Source organism: Myotis yumanensis, unplaced genomic scaffold (genome assembly GCF_028538775.1).
Source record: "Myotis yumanensis isolate MYYU_CA2020_CCGP unplaced genomic scaffold, mMyoYum1.0.hap1 SCAF_17, whole genome shotgun sequence".
Taxonomy (NCBI): domain Eukaryota; kingdom Metazoa; phylum Chordata; class Mammalia; order Chiroptera; family Vespertilionidae; genus Myotis; species Myotis yumanensis.
The window spans coordinates 36748558-36766984 of NW_027223768.1; the positions used below are offsets into that span (position 1 = coordinate 36748558).

At 47.2% G+C, this 18427-nt stretch overlaps 1 protein-coding gene and 1 pseudogene across 1 annotated transcript in view; both read right to left on the reverse strand.

Moving 5' to 3' along the window:
* The window catches only part of ATP1A4 (ATPase Na+/K+ transporting subunit alpha 4), a 37474-nt gene extending 32655 nt beyond the window's left edge, over positions 1 to 4819 (reverse strand). Inside the window, exons 1-4 of the mRNA XM_070397495.1 lie at positions 4667 to 4819; positions 4429 to 4488; positions 1809 to 2012; positions 874 to 987 (exon numbers count right to left, since the gene is read on the reverse strand). Coding sequence (XP_070253596.1) covers positions 874 to 987; positions 1809 to 2012; positions 4429 to 4488; positions 4667 to 4819 — 531 coding nt within the window. The remainder of the gene's footprint in view (positions 1 to 873; positions 988 to 1808; positions 2013 to 4428; positions 4489 to 4666) is intronic.
* A 3578-nt stretch (positions 4820 to 8397) lies between these two features.
* Positions 8398 to 9526, reverse strand: LOC138996183 (GPN-loop GTPase 1 pseudogene; annotated as a pseudogene).
* Between the last annotated feature and the right edge of the window lie 8901 nt (positions 9527 to 18427).

Below are 18427 nucleotides of genomic sequence, written 5' to 3' on the forward strand. Positions count from 1 at the left end.
TGTTGGAAATTTGGGAGCCTGTTCCTTTCCAACTTTCCAGTCCTGTGCCTGGGAACCTCTTTCTACTGTCATATTATTTCCAGGTACTTAAAAAACATACGTTTTATCTGAAAATTTAGAAAAGTTGCCAGAATAAAAATTATACCAAAGATGCCAGTATAACCTCTACCCAGATTCACCTATTAACATCTTATTCCATTTGCTTTGTCGTTTGTTTTTTGTTCTACATATGGGTGTATGTGAATCCTTTTCTCCCTGAACCATGTGAGGGTAAGTTACACACATCATGATCTTTTATTCGACATTGTTGTGTTCATTTCCTAAGTATTAGGATATCAAATAACCACAATACAGTTATCAATTTCAGTGGTTTCACACTGGCACAATATTTTAATCTGTTTGCATTCCAGTTTTGTCAATGGACCCAATTTATCTTGTACAGCATCCTTTCTCCTCCAGCACAGGGGTCAGCCTAGGGCCAGGCATTCCATTTAGTTATCATGTCTCTTTACCCTCCTTTAACCTGGAACATTTCCACAGTTGTACTTTGTCTTTAAGGTCGTTGACATTTGAAGAATCTAGCCTCCTCAACTTCCTTTGCCCTTTTTTTTTTTTTTTAAATAGAATGTTCTCATTTGGGGCTTCATATTATGCTCATTAGAGTCAAATTATGCATCTAGAGCAGACCACTTCACAGGTGATGCTGTGCCTTCCTCGGGGTACTTTGAAGGCCAGATAGAGGAAAATTGAAGTAAGCGTCACTCTCATCACTAGCCTCACTCATTGTGGGACATAATCCTCCCCAGGACTTAATAATAATGCATTTGGCCACGTCCTATACCTCCTGTCACTCGATCCTCTCAGCAGTCCTACCTGAGGCACCAAGTTCTTAAAAGACTCCATGATCCTGGAACTCTTGGCCTCCTGGTAGTAGGAGAAGCAGCCAGTGATGACGACCACAACAGCTAACACAAAGCCCAGGTACAGCTGGGGGTGGGGAAGGAAAGGGCTTGTTAGTAGATCCTTTTCTTCCCCTTCACCCTCAGGAAACTGCAAGGAGAAGAGTCATTTCTCCAAGTGGAAGAACCCTTAGGACTCAGTTGGAGAGTACAGGGGCTGAGAAGAGTCCGAGACAGGGCTGGCTTCCTTGGCTTCCTGGTGAAGGAACCCTGGTAAGGGGCCAGCAAAATCCCAGGTCCATGAAGGCCTACCTTCTCCTCTCAAACAAGGCTATTTATGCCCTAACTGGTTTGGCTCAGTGGATAGAGCATCAGCCTGCGGACTCAAGGGTTCCAGGTTCGATTCCAGTCAAGGGCATGTACCTTGGTTGCGGTCACATCCCCAGTAGGGGGTGTGCAGGAGGCAGCTGATCAATGTTTCTCTCTCATTGATGTTTCTAACTCTCTATCCCTCTCCCTTCCTCTCTGTAAAAAAAATCAATAAAATATATATATTTTTAAAAAACAAGGCTATTTATGGGGTGTGGGGCAGAGAGTGAAGGAGATGGGGAGGAAAGAGATGAAGAGATTGACGTTCTGGGAAAGAGAGAGGGACTGCAAAGGGCTATGATGATCAGTTGGGAAGATAATCAAAAGAGAGCAAGTTTCTAGAGGGGTCCATGCAGCTCAGTGAGCTGAAGCAGTAGCTTTCCAGAGAAAAGACCAGGGAAGCCAGGAGGCACTGAGGGCTCCTTTAGGAAGTCCTGGGAGTACCAGAGATTTTGGCTTCAGGACTGCTGGGCTGCTGAGCAGTAGTGTGTCAGGGATAAGCAGGGATGGGGCCGGGCAGTAGTAGCTGAACAGACTCACATTATCTCTGGTAGCTTGCTCATGAAAATATAACTGGATGCCGTAGGCCAGGAAGCAGAGAATGGCACCAATCCACAGGAGGATGGAGAAGCCACCAAACATTTGTTTACAGAATTTGACCCATTCTGGAGTGGTGGGGGGTGGGGTAAGTGTATTGGGTCCATTTCGAGCCAGGATTTTCTGTGCCTCTTCGGAGCTAAGGCCCTATGTGAAGAAGAAAATCATGAAAAAAAGAAAAGAAAAACAGCTATACAATAAATAAAAAAAAAATATTTAAAAGAAAAGAAAAACAGCTATAGCAAAGGGGAGTCTGGCTTTATAACTCCGATCTGCCATTTTAGCCCCAGGATGGGTCCAGAGGCCAATAAGCTTCTCTGAAGGTCAGACTATAAGTTCTTCCTAGATAAGTAGGATTTTAAAACTTATGCTATAGGAGGAATATGGAATGATTCACAAACTTTTTTTTTCTTTATTGATTAAGGTATTACATATGTGTCCTTATCCCCCCCACTACCACCCCTCCCACACTCATGCCCTCACCCCCCTGGTGTCTGTGTCCATTGGTTATGCTTATATGCATGCATACAAGTCCTTTGGTTGATCTCTCCCCTTTACCCCCACCCTCCTCTACCTTCCCTCTGAGGTTTGACGATCTGATGGATGCTTCTCTGTCTCTGGATCTGTTTTTGTTCATCAGTTTATGTTGTTCATTATATTGCACAAATGAGTGAGATCCTGTGACATTTATCTTTCTCTGACTGGCTTATTTTGCTTAGCATAATGCTCTCTAGTTTCATCCATGCTGTTGCAAATGTTAAGAATTCCTTCTTTTTTTTACAGCAGCATAGTATTCCATTGTGTAGACGTACCATAGTTTTTTAATGCACTCACCTGCTGATGGGCACTTACTAGGCTGTTTCCAAATCTTAGCTATTGTAAATTGTGCTGCTATGAACACAGGGGTGCATATATCCTTTCTGATTGGTGTTTCTAGTTTCTTGGGATATATTCCTAGAAGTGGGATCACTGGGTCAAATGGGAGTTCCATTTTTAGTTTTTTGAGGAGACTCCATACTGTTCTCACAGTGGCTGCACCAGTCTGCATTCCCACCCGCAGTGCACGAGGTTCCTTTTTCTCTGCATCCTCGCCAGCACTTGTCATTGGTTGATGATAGCCATTCTGACAGGTGTGAGATGGTACCTCTTTGTCGTTTTGATTTGCATCTCTCAGATGATTAGTGACTTTGAGCATGTTTTCATATGTCTCTTGGCCTTCCTTATGTCCTCTTTTGAAAAGTATCTATTTAGGTCCGTTGCCCATTTTTTGATTGGGCTGTTTATCTTCCTTTTGTTAAGTTGTCTAAGTGAATCACAAACTTTTTGAATACCCATCGTGGGCCTAGTACTCTGGTAAGTTACCAATGTGAGTACAAATGGTCCCTATGCATATGGAGCTCTAACTGTAGCGGGGATACTTTATAATAGAGTAATAATGCACAAGGCTCATGTAATAATGGGACACAATATGAATGTCAATGACATATGGACTGTTCCCACTTTGCCTCTCTAGCTAAGAAATAGGAAAAAATAAAACAGTGACATACTTGAATGCATAGATTCTCACGTTAGCCTTGTGTAAGCTTGCATACTGTTTCCTCAGGAAGAAAATAGCAGAGCCTACTAGAGGACTGTAAAACAAACTCTCATCCCCATCTGCTCCCCAACCTCCCACTGAAAACTATACAATTTTCAAGACAAATATACAAGACAAGCCGCCTATGCTCCTCCTTGGTTCCCAGATGAAGCCTCTCCCTGAAGAAATTCTAGACCTCAGAGGAGCCTACACTGTGAGAACTTGTCTTCAAGGTTTCTACCTGTGGTCATGGTAGAAACCATGGCGACTGGAGCAGCAGTGGTAGCAATAGTAACAGTAGTAATATATGATTTTACTGTCAAACCAGTGGTTCTCAGTGTGGTCTGGGGAGCCACGGGGTGCCAGGACTCTTTCAGGGAGGTCCACACATACATACAATTTTCATAATCATCCCAAATTGTTGGTTGTCTTTTTCAGTCTCATTCTCTCGAGTGTACAGTGGAGTTTCCCAAAGGCGATATGATATTGCAACAGATTGAAGACTGGAAATATAGGAGAACCTAGCTGTCTTCTATTAAAAAAGCTAGACATGAAAGGGGCTTGCAAAAATGTAAAATGCCACTACATCTTTTATTTTGAAAAACAGTTACTTGTCATAAAATTGTTATTTATTCTAATACACATATGATGGGCCTACTCTCGTTTAAAAATGAATTAGAAAATAGTTTTACATTTCCCCACTTGAATTTCTAATATGCTAGTTATAGATGATGTGACCCGCAGAAGCAAAGCTCTTGGGTTCTTTGATAACTGAGTGTGAAAGGGTCCCGGGACAAAGGTGTGAGATGTGCTGCTCTCCACCATGCTTTCATCCTCCTATCTGCTGCTGAGCTCTTTGGGGGATGTCACCATTATCATCTTTGCCAAGTGTGTGGCCTGTGAAACTTGTCTGTGTGGAGGTTAAGGGTAAGAACATTGGTGATGGGTTTTGTCCTGGTCGCCTCCCGGGGGAGTGCCTTCACCCACCTTTGTCAGGTCCACGGAATACTTGGTGCTCAGCTGTTCCAAGGTTAATTTGTGGTCGTTCTGAGAAGACAGCAGAGTTATTGAGGGAGAGGTGGTGACCCTTGGCCTTTCCAGGGGAGGGGGGGAAACACCTGGGGGAAGGGGGATGGCTGGGGCCTGTGGGTAAGATGTTAAAGGGCGGAGGGTTGAGAACATTTTCAGAAGCCTTTGGGTCAGCATCCATTCTGGGTTTTCTCACCATGACCAACTCCTTCTTCAGTTCCTCTAGATCTATCTTCTTTTGCTTCTTCTTCGATATCTTTTTTTCACCCTTATTTGGCTCCACTTTAGGTGTTGGGCTGGGATTCTGCTCATGAGGAGCCACTGGTCCATTTTCCTCCTCAAGTGCCATAGTGGTCCCTGGACACAGCTGACCCAGTTACCTGGTGGGAAGGAAGCAGAGCCAGGGAGTAGGGGGGCAGAGAGGGAGGAGGGGGTGAGGGGCGAGAGCGACAGGAATGATGGTGTGAGGGGCTGGGGAAGGGAGGAGGCAGAGCATTGAGAAGAACAAACTGGTGGGGAGAAAAGGAGGGAGCAAAGAGAAAGCGGAATGGAGAAGGCGGGCAGTGAAGTTGTGAAGGGAAAGGGGCGTGAGGAAGAGAGGACTAAGGAGACTAAGAGAGGAGGGCCAAGGCCAGAGGGGGGAGACTAGAGAAAGAGGGTGAGGGGAGCGGAGGGTGAAGCAGGCAGAGATGGGAGGAGGAAGTGTAGGAATAGGGAGGGAGGGGTGAGAAGAGCCTGGGGCCCAGGAGAGTTACCTAGAGGCAAAAGGGTGAGGAGATGGAGCTGAGGAAATGAAGGTAAGGGCCTGGGAGAAGAGTAGGTGGATGGTAGCTAGTGCCTAAGTGAGGAAGATGCCACAGGGACCTGAGCAGGTGGGCAATGCAGTGGGAGTGAGGGGCCAGCTGGGCTTCAGGGCATGCTGGGAGCCCCTAGTCCAGGCCCTGTGGTTGCCGTGGCAACAGCCCAGGTTTGCCATCACAAAGGCTTCATGAAAGTTCTAACCGAGAACCGTAAGTTAAGTCTCAGTCTCTGCGTGTGATCACACCAATACTGAGGCACCGTCTCCAGCGGCATTATCTCAATTCTAAGAGCTCAGATAGCAGAATAGGTCAGATTTTGCTTGGGCTTTTGTTGTTGTTGTTAATTTTCACCCAAGGATATTTTTCCATTGATTTTTAGAGACAGTGGGAGGGGGAGAGACAGAGCGAGAGAGAAACAACAATGTGAGAGAGACACATTGCTTGGTTGCCTCCCACACGTGCCCGACCAGGGGCCGGGGATGGAGCCTGCAACTGAAGTATGTGCCCTTGACCGGAATCGAACCCAGGACCTTTCAGTCCATGGGCCAATGCTCTATCCACTGAACCAAAATGGCTAGGGACTTGCTTGGGCTTTTGAATCACTTCTGAGCCTGAATCCTGGCTCGTCTGCTTACCGATTGTGTGGCTTTGAAAATCATCATTTGGGTCTGCTATGTTTTAAGATCTATTAGGGTAAATATGCTAGCATCACTGTTATGCTTCATAATTACTTTTAAAAACTCTGATATTTTTGCCCAATCATTCTTGAAGCTGAATGTCACAACCAACATGTCATGTTTTATAAAAATACAGTGAGAATTTTGACTTTTGATATCGACTCTTAAAAAATTTTTAAATTTTTTCAATTAGTTGACATTCAATATTATATTAGTTTCAGGTGTACAGCACAGTGGTTAGATATTTATATAATTTACAAAGTGACCCCCTTGTAAGTCTTACACCCACCTGACACCATACACAGTTATTACAATACTAGAGGCCCAGCATGATTGAAATTGTGTGAGGAGGCACCCCGCGGTGGTGGTGGTGGGGGGCCGGGACCCGCACCTGACCCACTGCCTTGTGTTCGCTGGGGCGGGGGCAGGCGTTCCTGTGCGTTGTGTCTCCACTCCGGCCGCCCCAAGCTCCAGCCTCCCCTCGGGCTGCTGGGGTGGGGGCCGCAGGCAGGCCCCTCCTGCCCATCCGCGTGGGCAGCTCCTCCTGAGAGGTGGTGATATAGCCTCCTCCTGAGCCGTCTGATGCTTGGCTAATTAGCATATTCCCTGTTTATATATATATATATATGGATTATTGACTATATTCCTAAACTGCACTTTCCATCCAGTGACTATTGTGTAACTGCCAATTTGTCCTTCTTAATCCCTTCACCTTTCATCCAGCTCCCCACCCCCACTCCCTTCTGGCAGCCATCAGTTTGTTCTCTGTATCGATCTATGAGTTTGTTTCTGTTTTGTTTGTTCATTTATTTTGTTTTTAGATTCCACATATAAGTGAAATCATCCGGCATTTGTCTTTTTCTGTTTGATTTATTTCACCTACCATAATACCCTCCAGGTCCATCTACTGGTGTGTTTTCGCAAATAGTAAGATTTTACTCTGTTTTATGGTTGAGACTACAATGTCCCATTGTGTATACATACCACCTCTTCTTTATCCGTTTGTCTTTTGACTGGAACATTTAATCAATTTACATTTACATTAATTATTAATAGGTATGCAGTTATTTTATTCCCTGCTCTCTTGTGTGTGGTGACTTTCTGTAGTGTGATGTTTGGATTCCTTTCCCTGGACTTTTTGTATATCGCTTGTAGGTTTTTGGTTTGTGGTTACCTGGTGCTTCATCTAGGCCAAGTATGTTTATAGCAGTCTATTTTATTTTTTTAAATTTTTTTAGCAGTCTATTTTAAGTTGATGGTTGCTTAAGTTCGAACACATTCTAAAATCACTACCATTTTTACCGCTCTGTCCACATTGATGCTTTTGCCACTAATTTTTTACTTTTTGTGTGTGTTTGTATGTATCCCTGAATTTACTGTTGCAATTAAACATAATCTTTCTACTTTTGCCTTTTAAATTTTGTACTAGCTTTAGTGGTGGTTGGTCCACTGCTTTATGATGTGTTTTCCTTTGTCAGTGAGTATTTTTTTCTTTGTGGTATTTATTAATTTTTTAGAGAGGGAGGGAGGAGGAAAGAGAGAGAGAGAGAGAGAGAGAGAGACTCCTATATGCTCCTCTTCCACCTGCAAGTGGTTTTGCTGTGAACTAGGCCGGCTGCCTCTGGAGCCTGGCTTTCCATGACTTAGCAACTTAGCGAGAGGAACAGGGCACGCTGAGCCAGCCCTGTTTGTTTGGGTTTGTGGACCTTTTAGAGATTATAGGAAAGTCTGCAGCAGGGGTCCAGGCTGGCAGCTTGAGCGGATTAGCCTCTGAAAGAGGCTGGGGCCTGAGCCTGAACTGGGTGGGGCAGGGCCTGAGGGCTAGCTGAGTTAGCCGTGTTAGTGGAAACTCAGATTTGACACTCACCTGTGCCTGCAAGGGGGAGGGCTCAACAAAGCAACAACCAAAGCAACAACAGTGCCTGCTGGCACTTTAGTCCTGGATAGTAGAAGCGGTCCTGCACCCTTTACTCTGAAGCCACAATTCAGTTTCTCCCCATATATTCATGGCATACTACGCTTTTATTATATATAATTATATGTCTTGCCCACTTTCTTCAAGAAACCTGGTGTCCTATAATGAGGCTCCTTTCTTACCAACTTTGACTGGTTGCCAAGGAGACTCCACGGCCACCCTGTATAAGCTCATGTTTCCCCTCTTCCTTTCTGCTAAAAAGAGGGTAACTCCGGGGTCAAGGGCAAGATGTTAGGGAACTAGAGGCTATAGATTCAGCCTAATAATAGAGAGCTGAAGGGAACAATATGTTCCCTCTCATTCCATCTCTCAGCAGGAAAAGTACTTGAGTTCAAATGATAAAACGTGAAGTTTTACACATGAAGGAATACTGCTTCAAAACAGTCGGGATATCCTTCCTTGCAAAAACCCCAGGGGAATTGGCATCTATCCCTGGCTTCACTAGAGTTAGATTTCCCTAATAAGAGAAACTCTGTTATTCTGGAAAAAGAAATTGTTCTTTATAGTCGACCCAGTCAGAGGGAAGGATAGTTCCAACTGTTTGGGTTTCTGGAGACGGTTTATTGTTCCTCTTCCAGACTGTGCCATTGATTCTTGCATAAAACTCTGCGATGCTGGCTCTTCACAGCTTTCCTCTGCAACTCTGTGGTCCATACCATCAGTGTCCCTGTCTGCTTCCTCATCCTCTTCATTGGAGGTTCTCTAGTCAGGATCGAGTCAGAGGGTCCCGCACAGGAGAAAAGCGGTCTGGAGCAGCTCCTGTGTCCAAGGCCACAGAGCCCACGTCTTTCTGTGGGTGGTCCTGCTGTCCTTCCTGCTGCTGGCTCTGTGCACTGGCCAGCGATTTCCTCAGACGCTCAGATTCAGGGTGATTCTCCCTTTCCTCTTCCTCTGCCGCACTGGTGACTGTCAGAGAGTTCCCCTAAGCCTGACCCAGGAACAGCAGGCACACCCACCATCCTGAGTGAGCTGTACGACTCATCGAACACCAAGCTCATTGAATGAATCAGGTTACTGACATATGCAGCATCTCAGAAAGCTTCAAAATCTTGCATCCATCCCACTGCCAAGCTGTGACCGATGATGTCAGTGTTATTCACGATCACCATGGAAGGAAGCGTGGTTTTGTACAAGATGCTGCAGGCGCAGAGCGTACTGGACATGAAGGTCACGGGGTTGGTGCTTCTTGATGTGTCCATCACATCCATGGCACTCGTTGGGAATGAGGATGTCAGGGCCTCAGCGATGACTGTCCCAGAGGCTGACCAGGTGAATGCTTCAATCTGCCCAGGTGTGTCCATTAAGGCATTTGGTCTGGGCCTTCTCAAATTCATCACCTGATCAAATCTGGTTGCAAAGAGATTGGGTGAGCTCACTGTGCCACTTTTGGGCCCGAGTCCATATTGCTTCATGACTTCTTTAGACTTCACAGTGCCACCGATATCAATATTGGCAGGAAAGGGAACTTCATGCACAGCAGGGTCCAGCTGGAGAGCCTCGGCTACGCCGGTGTCCTGTGAGCCTCTGGACAAAGATCCCACCGTTCCCAACACCAACAGAGCCCGGGAAGCCTGGCGCTCAGCTGCAGCTGCGGGCGCTGCCATCCTCCTCCTCTTTGTTTGCGCTTTTAAATTTTCTTTAATTGCCTGGCTGGCATGGCTCAGTGGTTGAGCATCGACCTATGAACCAGGAGGTCACGGTTTGATTCCTGGTCAGGGCACATGCCTGGGTTGCAGGCTTGATCCCCAGTCGGGGGGAGGGGGACAGGCAGGAGGCAGCTGATTGATGTCTCACTCTCATTGATATTTCTATCTCTCTATTCCTCTCCCTTCCCATCTCTAAAATCAATAAAATTATATTTAAAATTTTTGTTTTCTTGAATAAATACAATGTGTCACACATGCTAAACCTGGAATGTGGTTTGCCTTGGTACTGCTGTAAATAGAAGCTCTTTGCACTGTATTTTCCATCTCACTCATAGTTAGGGATACATTTGATTTTTTTAAAATTGATACCGTGTATCCTGTAACTTTGAACTCTTTGCTTCTAGGATTTTTTGTTGTTGTCACTATTGCTTTGCTTTGATTGACTTCCTTGGATCTTTTATGTATTTAATCATGTTGCTTACCCTCCAATATATGTTTTTACTTTTCCTAGTTTATTTCTTTATTTAGACTATCCTATGTAATAAAGAGGTAATATGCAAATTGACCACCACATCCTCACAAGATGGCTGCCTATGACCAGGCCAGCAGGAGGGGTTAGTGAGGGACGACCAAATGACTGAACAAGCAGGCTGCTTAGGGCAACCAGGCCGGTGGTGGGGGGGAGGTGCTGTGAGGGGTGACCAGGCTGGCAGGGGGGGAGTTGGGGGTGACCAGGCCAGCTTGGGGGCAGTTGGGGGCGATTAGGCTGGCAGGAGGGGCAGTGAGGTGTGACCAGGCTGGCAGGGAGGGGGCAGCTGGGGGCAACCTGGCTGGCAGCGGGGAGCAGTTAGGGGCAACCAGGCCAGCACACAGAGGCAGTGAGGGGTGATCAGGCCGGCAGGGGGCACAGTAAGAGGTGACTAGGCCGGTGTGGGGGGGCAGTTAGGAGCAACCAGGCCAGCAGGGAGGGGGCAGTTAGGGGCAACGTGGCTGACAGCGGGGAGCAGTTAGGGGCAACCAGGCCGGCAAGGGGGGCAGTTAGGGGTGATCAGGCCAGCGGGGGGGGGGGGGGGGCAGTTAGGGGTGACCAGGCAGGTGAGCGATTAGGAGCCAGCGGCCCAGGATTGTGAGAGGGATGTCTGACTGGGATCGGGCCTAAACTGGCAGTTGGACATCCCCTGAGGGGTCTTGGATTGGATAGTGTGCAGGCTGGGCTGAGAGGTCCCCCCCCGCCCCCCCCCGCCCCCCCCCGCCACCCCATACGAATTTTGTGCACCAAGCCTCTAGTTTAAATATAAAGTCCTTATCCAGGATTTCAAATGTGGTTGGTATGCTTTTGTTGTGCTGGAACAGGTCAGTAAGCGAGGACAAGTGGAATAGGGAAACTGAGGCAGGTTGCTGAACAAACCAACAGAGCAATTTACAGCAGATGCAGAAGGTCACCTCCCCAGAGGGAACATTAAGACCTCAGTTGTGTTTCAGCTCCAGCCCCAGAAAAGCAGCAAAACTAGGTGGGTGATGTCAGGACCAGCTGCAATGACTAAGGACCTCCTGCCCTGATGCCGACCAATCAGTGGAGACCGGGACCTGAAAGAGCACAGCTGGAAAAGCTGATGAATACTCTGCTGAGACCTCCCCTAACATTCCTGCCTGCCAGAGAGAGAGAAAACCTCAAGACAAAGGCCCTACCTTGCGGTTTCCCTCTGGGGAGCACACCCTGGACATCCCCTTTTTCTTCCCCCTCTTCTCCCCCCATAGGCACTGCAACTCCTAAACTCTAAGGGATCCCAGGAGCCTTGCAACCAGGCAGCAATGGGCAGCAGCCACAAATCCCAGGCAAACCCCATGAACCTGTCTCCAGGGCCTGTTTTCTGTGACTTCCTGCTGTTGCTTCCTCTTCCCTGAGCCGTGCCGTTTGTCACTGCCCCTAGCTTTAATAAATGCACCCCCGCAGTCACCTGGACTCGTGCTGTGAAGTGTTTCCTGCACGAAGTCAAGAACCCACACACTGCCGGCTGGCCGGGGGCAGACCTGCTGAGGGCCAGGTCTCCTGTCCCATAATAGTACCTGCTACTGTTATTTGTTTTCTAGCCTTAGCACATCCCTTCCTCTCTTCTCTGAACAGGATTCCATTTTCCTACATGCTCCTTCCTCTAACATTTAAATGAGGAATAGATGTTGAATTTTACTGATAACCTCTTCATCATTTTTTGAAATAATTGTTTAATCATTTTTCTAGTGAAGGTTAGTTGTCAGTTTTCTGTATAATGCACTATTCTTGCATTCCACTATCTAGTGGGGGTAAAGTTATACATATTTTATTATTTATTTACTAGAGGCCCGGTGCACGAAATTCGTGCACTGGGGATGGGTGGGGGGTCTCTTAGTCCAGCATGTGCCCTCTTGCAGTCCGGGACCCCTCCCTTATTACTGCCCACCTGCTTGCTGCTTCCTACCGCTTGGCTTGCTGCTCCTTAGTGCTGCCACAAAGGCCTCGGGTCTGCTGGGTGCCGGGCCTGCGGGTTTGTGTCTCTGATACCCCCAGCAGCCCCAGCACCAAGGTGGCGGGCCTTGGGGCTGCTGGGTACACGCCCCCCATTGCATATTTGTGTCTTCTATCAGGCCCCAGCAGCCCCAGCAGCCCCAGCACCACCTAAATAACTTAAGGGAAACTTTATTTAGTCTTCTTTTAAAAGCAATCTAGTTTAAAAATGAGTTGCAGTTAAGAGAGAACAAAGAACATGGTACCTAAGAGTGAGATAGACTGACAGAGGAGAGGCTGGGCACTGGTCAGGGGCTTACATGCCAACTGCTCTACACCTGGGAAATGATGTAAAATCGGTTTCTTTAGTTTTCTGCTTAATGGTCTTCTCCAGCACTGAGGTCAGAGGAGCCGCCTTCCAGCCCGTAGGCTGCTTCTCAGAGTCGAAAATTTCGCCATAGGCCTCTGCCTAGGACAGGACCTCTGAACCCCCAGGGTGCAAAAACACACAGGGCTTCCATCAGGCTCCGCTGATCCCAGGCCAGGAGGCCTCTCGGCTCCGCTGATCCCGGGGCCGGGAGGCCTCTCGGCTCCTCTGATCCCGGGGCGGGGAGGCCTCTCTGCTCTGCGGCTTCAGGGCTGTTTGGCTTCGCTCTACCGCTTGGAGCCTGAGTATGCAGATTAACCGCCATCTTTTAGCTTCTATAATTGAAACATTGTATCTTTTGGAGCTGTTGCTTCAGGAGCTCAGAGTCCCGCAGCTGCAGGCAGGAACCTTGGTTTCCTCTATCGCTGGGGCAACCAAGCATCCTGTTCTCAGCTGCCTGGCTGCCTGCCGCCATCTTGGCTGACAGTTAATTTGCATATATTCACTGATTAGCCAATGAAAAGGGTAGCGGTCGTATGCTAATTACCATGTTTCTCTTTTATTAGTGTAGATTTACTTACTTATTTATTAAAATTTATCTTTATTGTTGAAAGTATTACAGATATCCCCCTCCTCCCCATTGACCCTCTCCTCCCCGCTCCCACCCCCTCCCCAGATGTACCCCACACTATTGTTGTCCATGAGCTATGCATATATGCATGTAAGTTCTTTGGTTAATCTCTTCTCTCTAAAATACATCAGTCTGTTGCATGCTGCAATGTCTCTGGATCTCTTTTGTTCATCAGTTTATTTTGCTCATTAGATCCCACATATGAGTGAGATCATGTGATACTTGCCTTTCTCTGACTGGCTTATTTTGCTTAGCCTAATATTCTCTAGGTTCTTCCATGTTGCCTCAAAGGGTAAGAGATCCTTCTTTTTTTTTTACAGCTGCACAGTACTCCATTGTGTACATGTAACAGTTTTTTTTTTATCCATTCATCTCTCTGCCCATTTTTTAATTGGATTGTTTGTCTTCCTTTTGTTAAGTTGTATGAGTACTTTATATATTTTGGAAATTAACCCCTTATCAGATGTATTATTGGCAAATATGTTTCCCATGCAGTGGGTTCCCTTTGCATTTTGAGAATTGTTTCTTTTGCTCTGCAGAAGCTTTTTATTTACTTAAAATCTTGATTGTTGAGAGCATTACAGATGCCGCCCCCCATTATTACCCTCCACCCAGTTCTCACACCACCCAGGCCTTCACCACCCTATTGTCTGTGTTCGTGAAGCTCTTTATCTGACCTTCAATTCTAAATGAAAACTTTGCTGGGTAGAGTAATCTTGGTTGTAGGTCATTGCTATTCATCACTCCCTTCTGGCCTGCAAAGTTTCTGTTGAGAAATAAGCTGACAGTGGTATGGGCACTCCCTTGTAGGTAACTAACTGCTTTTCTTTTCTGCTTTTAAGATTCTCTCTTTGTCTTTAACCCTTAGCATTTTAATTGTAATGTATCTTGGTGTGGGCCTCTTTGGGTTCCTCTTGTTCGGGACTCTGTGCTTCCTGGATTTGTATGTTTATTTCTTTCACCAGGTTAGGGAAGTTTTCTGTCATTGTTTCTTCAAATAGATTTTCAATATCTTGCTCTCTCTCTTCTCCTTCTGGCACCCCCAGTGTGAATGTTGGTGTGCTTTAAGTTGTCCCAGAGGCTCCCTACACTATCTTCATATCTTTTTATTCTTTTTTCTCTTTGCTCTTCTAATTGTGTATTTTTTGCTTCCTCATATTCCAAAACATTGATTTGATTCTCTGAATCCTCTACTTCATTATTGAATCACTATAAGTTATTCTTTATTTCAGTTAGTGTATGCTTAATTTCTGATTGGTCTTTTTTTATGTCTTTGACATTCTCACTAAGATCCTTGAAAGTCTCATGCAGATCCTTGATTAACCTTTTAACCATGGTTTTGAATTCTGTATCCAGTAGTTTGCTTGCTTCCATTTCTTTCATTTGTAACATGTTTCTTTGTCTCCACATTTTGGCTGCTTCCTTGTATTTGTTTCTGTGTATTAGGTAGAGCTGCTATGTCTCCTGGAATTGGTAGAGTGGCCTTGTGTAGTAGGTGTCCTGTAGGGTCCAGTGGCTCAGCCTCCCAGTCACCTGAGCTGGGCACTCTAGGTGTACCCCTGTGTGGGCTGTGTACACAGTCTTGTAGTTGAGATTTGATTGCTGTTGGCATCACTGGGAGGAGTTGACCTCTAGGCCAATTAGCTACGAGGACCAGCTGTGACTACAATGGGAGAGCTGCTGTGCAGGAAACACCCATATGGAGCAGGACTTGCTTCAGTGAGGCTTTGGTGCTCACTGAGTCTGCCCTTGAGTGTGTTGCTTATGGATGTGTAGAATTGTAATCTGCTATGGTCTGAAATTCCACTGGGTGCACTGGCTCTAGGGCCTCCAGGGAGGTGCAAAGTCAACAACTGCCTGGGGCCACCCAGCAGGAGCTACAGAGAGATATGCATGTGGCTGCTATTTACTATTTACTATTTATTATTTGTATTGGGCTTGGTGGTGCCCAGGTGAGGCCCAGCTTGGAAGCAAGGCAGGCTGGTGCTAGTGCTGGGTCTTGGCCTTTTATTGGTAGGTTTGGGGCAATCTGTCCCCAGCTGCAGCTTGTTTAAGAGATTTTAGCAAAGTCTGAAGCCTGAGCCAGTACAGGCCATTCATATGGAAAAGCTGCTGTGAACAGCTTGGGTAGGGCTGCAAATTGGATGGGGCAGGGTCTCATGGAATCCCCAGGGTGGAGGAAACAGTGTGATCCAGGCTGATGGAGACTCAGATATGGCTGCCAGTCTCTCCTATGACAGGGGAGGACCCAGCACAGGAACAATAAACCCTGCGAGTACCCTCACTAGGAGGAAGCCATCCCCAAGTTCCTGCCCAGATGCCAGACAATCCAGTTCCTCCCTGTATGTGTCTGGGTCCCACAAAGCCACCCAGTGCTGGGAGTCTGAGTAAGTTCATGTGCTGGCCCTTTAAATGGAACACTTGGGTCTCCAGCAACCTCCTCATCACTCAGCCACAATCCCCGCTGGTTTTTACAGCCCATAGCTTCAGGGACATCTCTTACCAGGTCTGGAACCCTGGTCTGGGGGTTTGTTGTGGGGCTGGGACCCCTTGCTCCTCACGGATGGCCTCTACAGAGATGATCCCCCTCTTGATTAAAAAAACGGCTCACATGGGTATCAGACCAGCCCATTCTGTGCCTCCGCCCCTCCTACCAGTCTCGATGTGTTTTCTTCTTTACTTCTCTAGTTATAGGAATTCATTCAGCCAGCTTTCAGGCAGTTCTGAATGATGGTTGCTCGGTATTTTAGTTGTAATTTTGATGTGGTTGTGGGAGACGGTGAGTACAGGCATTTACCTACACCACCATCTTGGTTCGTTCCTCTATCTGTATATCTACCAATTTGAGGTAATAAGTATTTGTGAATAAAAATAAAGAGAATGGGGAAGGAAATGCCAGAGTGTTATTTTATTTGGGGTGGTCTGTGAGGGCCTTTCTGAAGAGGCATGTCTAAGGAGCAGCCCACATGAAGTGAGGAAGGCAGGCCCGTGAATAAGGAGGGAAACATGTTCCTGGCAGAGGGACCATCAAGATAGAAGGCCCTGAGCCCTGGCTGGTGTGGCTCAATTGTTTGAGCATCATCCCATGCACTGAAGGGTCCCTGGTTTGATTCCTGGTCAGGGTACATGCCTAGGTTGTGGGCTTGATTCCCAGTGGGGGGTGTGCAGGAGGCAGCTGAAAGATTTCTCTCACATCAATGTTTCTCTCTCTCTCTCTCTCTCTCTCTCTCTCATCACTAAAGACATATTAAAAAAAAAAGAGAGAGAGAAGACCCTGAGCTGGGATTAAATGAGATATATAAATAAAGGTTTGGTATAGTTATGTCACAAAGTGAGCTGCCATTACTGCTACCACAACTATTGCTACAATAACCATCACTACAGCTGTTGCAATAAAGAAGGACCAAGAACTGACTTCTGACTGCTATCCCAAGATCCTGGCATAGGGCTGTACGTGTGGGTGCCTTCCTCTCTCCCATCCCTGTGGGACCCCAGAGGAATGCACACCACCCACCCACCCCTCCTTCTCCGCACACAAGTATCTCCCTCCTGCCCATCACACCCTATCCATGAAGGTTTCTTTAAAAAAAAAAAAAAAGTTCTTGGCAGTGCCCTCGCGGGCCCGGATCTGCCTCTTGCTTCAACAGTGTTTGGATGGAATAGACCCTGACTCCCCTTCTGCCAGCCTCCGGCCACTCTCCAGCGTCATATCCAGTCACCACCTTCAGAACCACCTCCGGGACCGGCCAACACACCGTTTTTTTTTTTTGTTTTTTGATATGTTTTTTCTACCTTAATCCTTACTGCCAAACAACCACGAGCTCCCAAATTCATCAGCATTATTCCATCAGGGTGGAGGCTGCCATCAACCGTCAACCGCCTGGCCCCCCTGCTTCTGCGAGCCCCCCACACCTACCTCTCTCTGGCTTCTAATTCCACCTGGATGCTGTGGCTCTGCGGGGTGGGGGTCGTTTCTTCCTTCCATGAGTTGGCGGAGAAGAAGCTCGAGGGCGCTGAGCGTCTCTTAAAGTTGCAAACCCAGCCGGGCGGGCGCATCCTCTTCCAGAACATGCAGGAGCCCCCCAAGATGAGTGGGCAGAACTCAGGGTGCCAGGGAAGCCGCCCTGGCCTTGGGGAGGAACCTGACCCAGACCCTGTGGACCTGCGTGCCCGGGTTCTGCTTGCGCAGACCCTCAGCTCTGACTTCCTGCAGAACCACTTCCGGGTGAGGAGGTGAAGCTCATCAAGAAGATGGACCACACCTGGCTCCCCTCCGCAGGCTGCTGCCCCCAGGCTGGGCTGGGCGAGTGTCTCTTCAAAAGGCTCAGCCTCAATCACGACTGGAGCCTGTGGAGCCCAGAGGCCTTTGAGGGGCCCCTCTGCATCCCCTGGTGTCTGGCTTTTACCTGAGGTTTCCCCGAAACTACTAGCCATGCTTTTAACCACCCAAAAGCCCACCAAATGAAACAATAAAGCTTTTTGCAGAAAAAAAAAAGTTCTTATTGATTTCAAAGAGAGAAACATCCATGGGATCAGCTGGCTCCTGCATGCCCCCCACTGGGGGATCAGGCCGCAACCCGGGCTTGTGCCCTGATCCAGAATAGAACCAGTGACCTCTTGGTGCCTGGGATGACACTCAACCAACTGAGCCACACTGGCCAGGGCCATGAAGGTTTCTGAAGTCTGCTGCATGGTGAGCCTCAAGGATTGCACCCACTTTCCCCTCCATCCCCCAAAGTCAGAACCCAAAACAGGGCTCTGCACACAGTATAGTCTATACTATAGACCAGTGATTCTCAACCTTCTGGCCCTTTAAATACAGTTCCTCATGTTCTGACCCAACCATAAAATTATTTTCGTTGCTACTTCATAACTGTAATGTTGCTACTGTTATGAATCATAATGTAAATATCTGATATGCAGGATGGTCTTAGGTGACCCCTGTGAAAGGGTCGTTCGACCGCCAAAGGGGTCGAGACCCACAGGTTGAGAACCACTGCTATAGTGCTGACACTCAGGGCTCCTCAGCCCACCATCTCCTTCCCCCACCTCCTCAGATTGAGAGCAGCCTGATTTTGATCTGAAACAAAAAGCAGAGTGCCTCCAAGTATGTGGGCCCCAATAGACTCCTAGGCCCTTTCCTGTTCTGGACAACAACTCTTTGTGATTCTTGGGGTGGGTTCAGCAATGAGGAAGGAGGCCCTACTATATTTTCTTCTATATCATTTTACAGCATAACTTCTTCCCCTCTAGCTTTCTCCACTGATGTCTGCTCCCAGTTTATTTCCCTCCAATCCGTGTCTCCTGCCCCTTCTATTTCTTTCTCTATAAGCCAAGTCTTGCTTCAACACACTTTTCAATACCACAATTTGGGAGAGA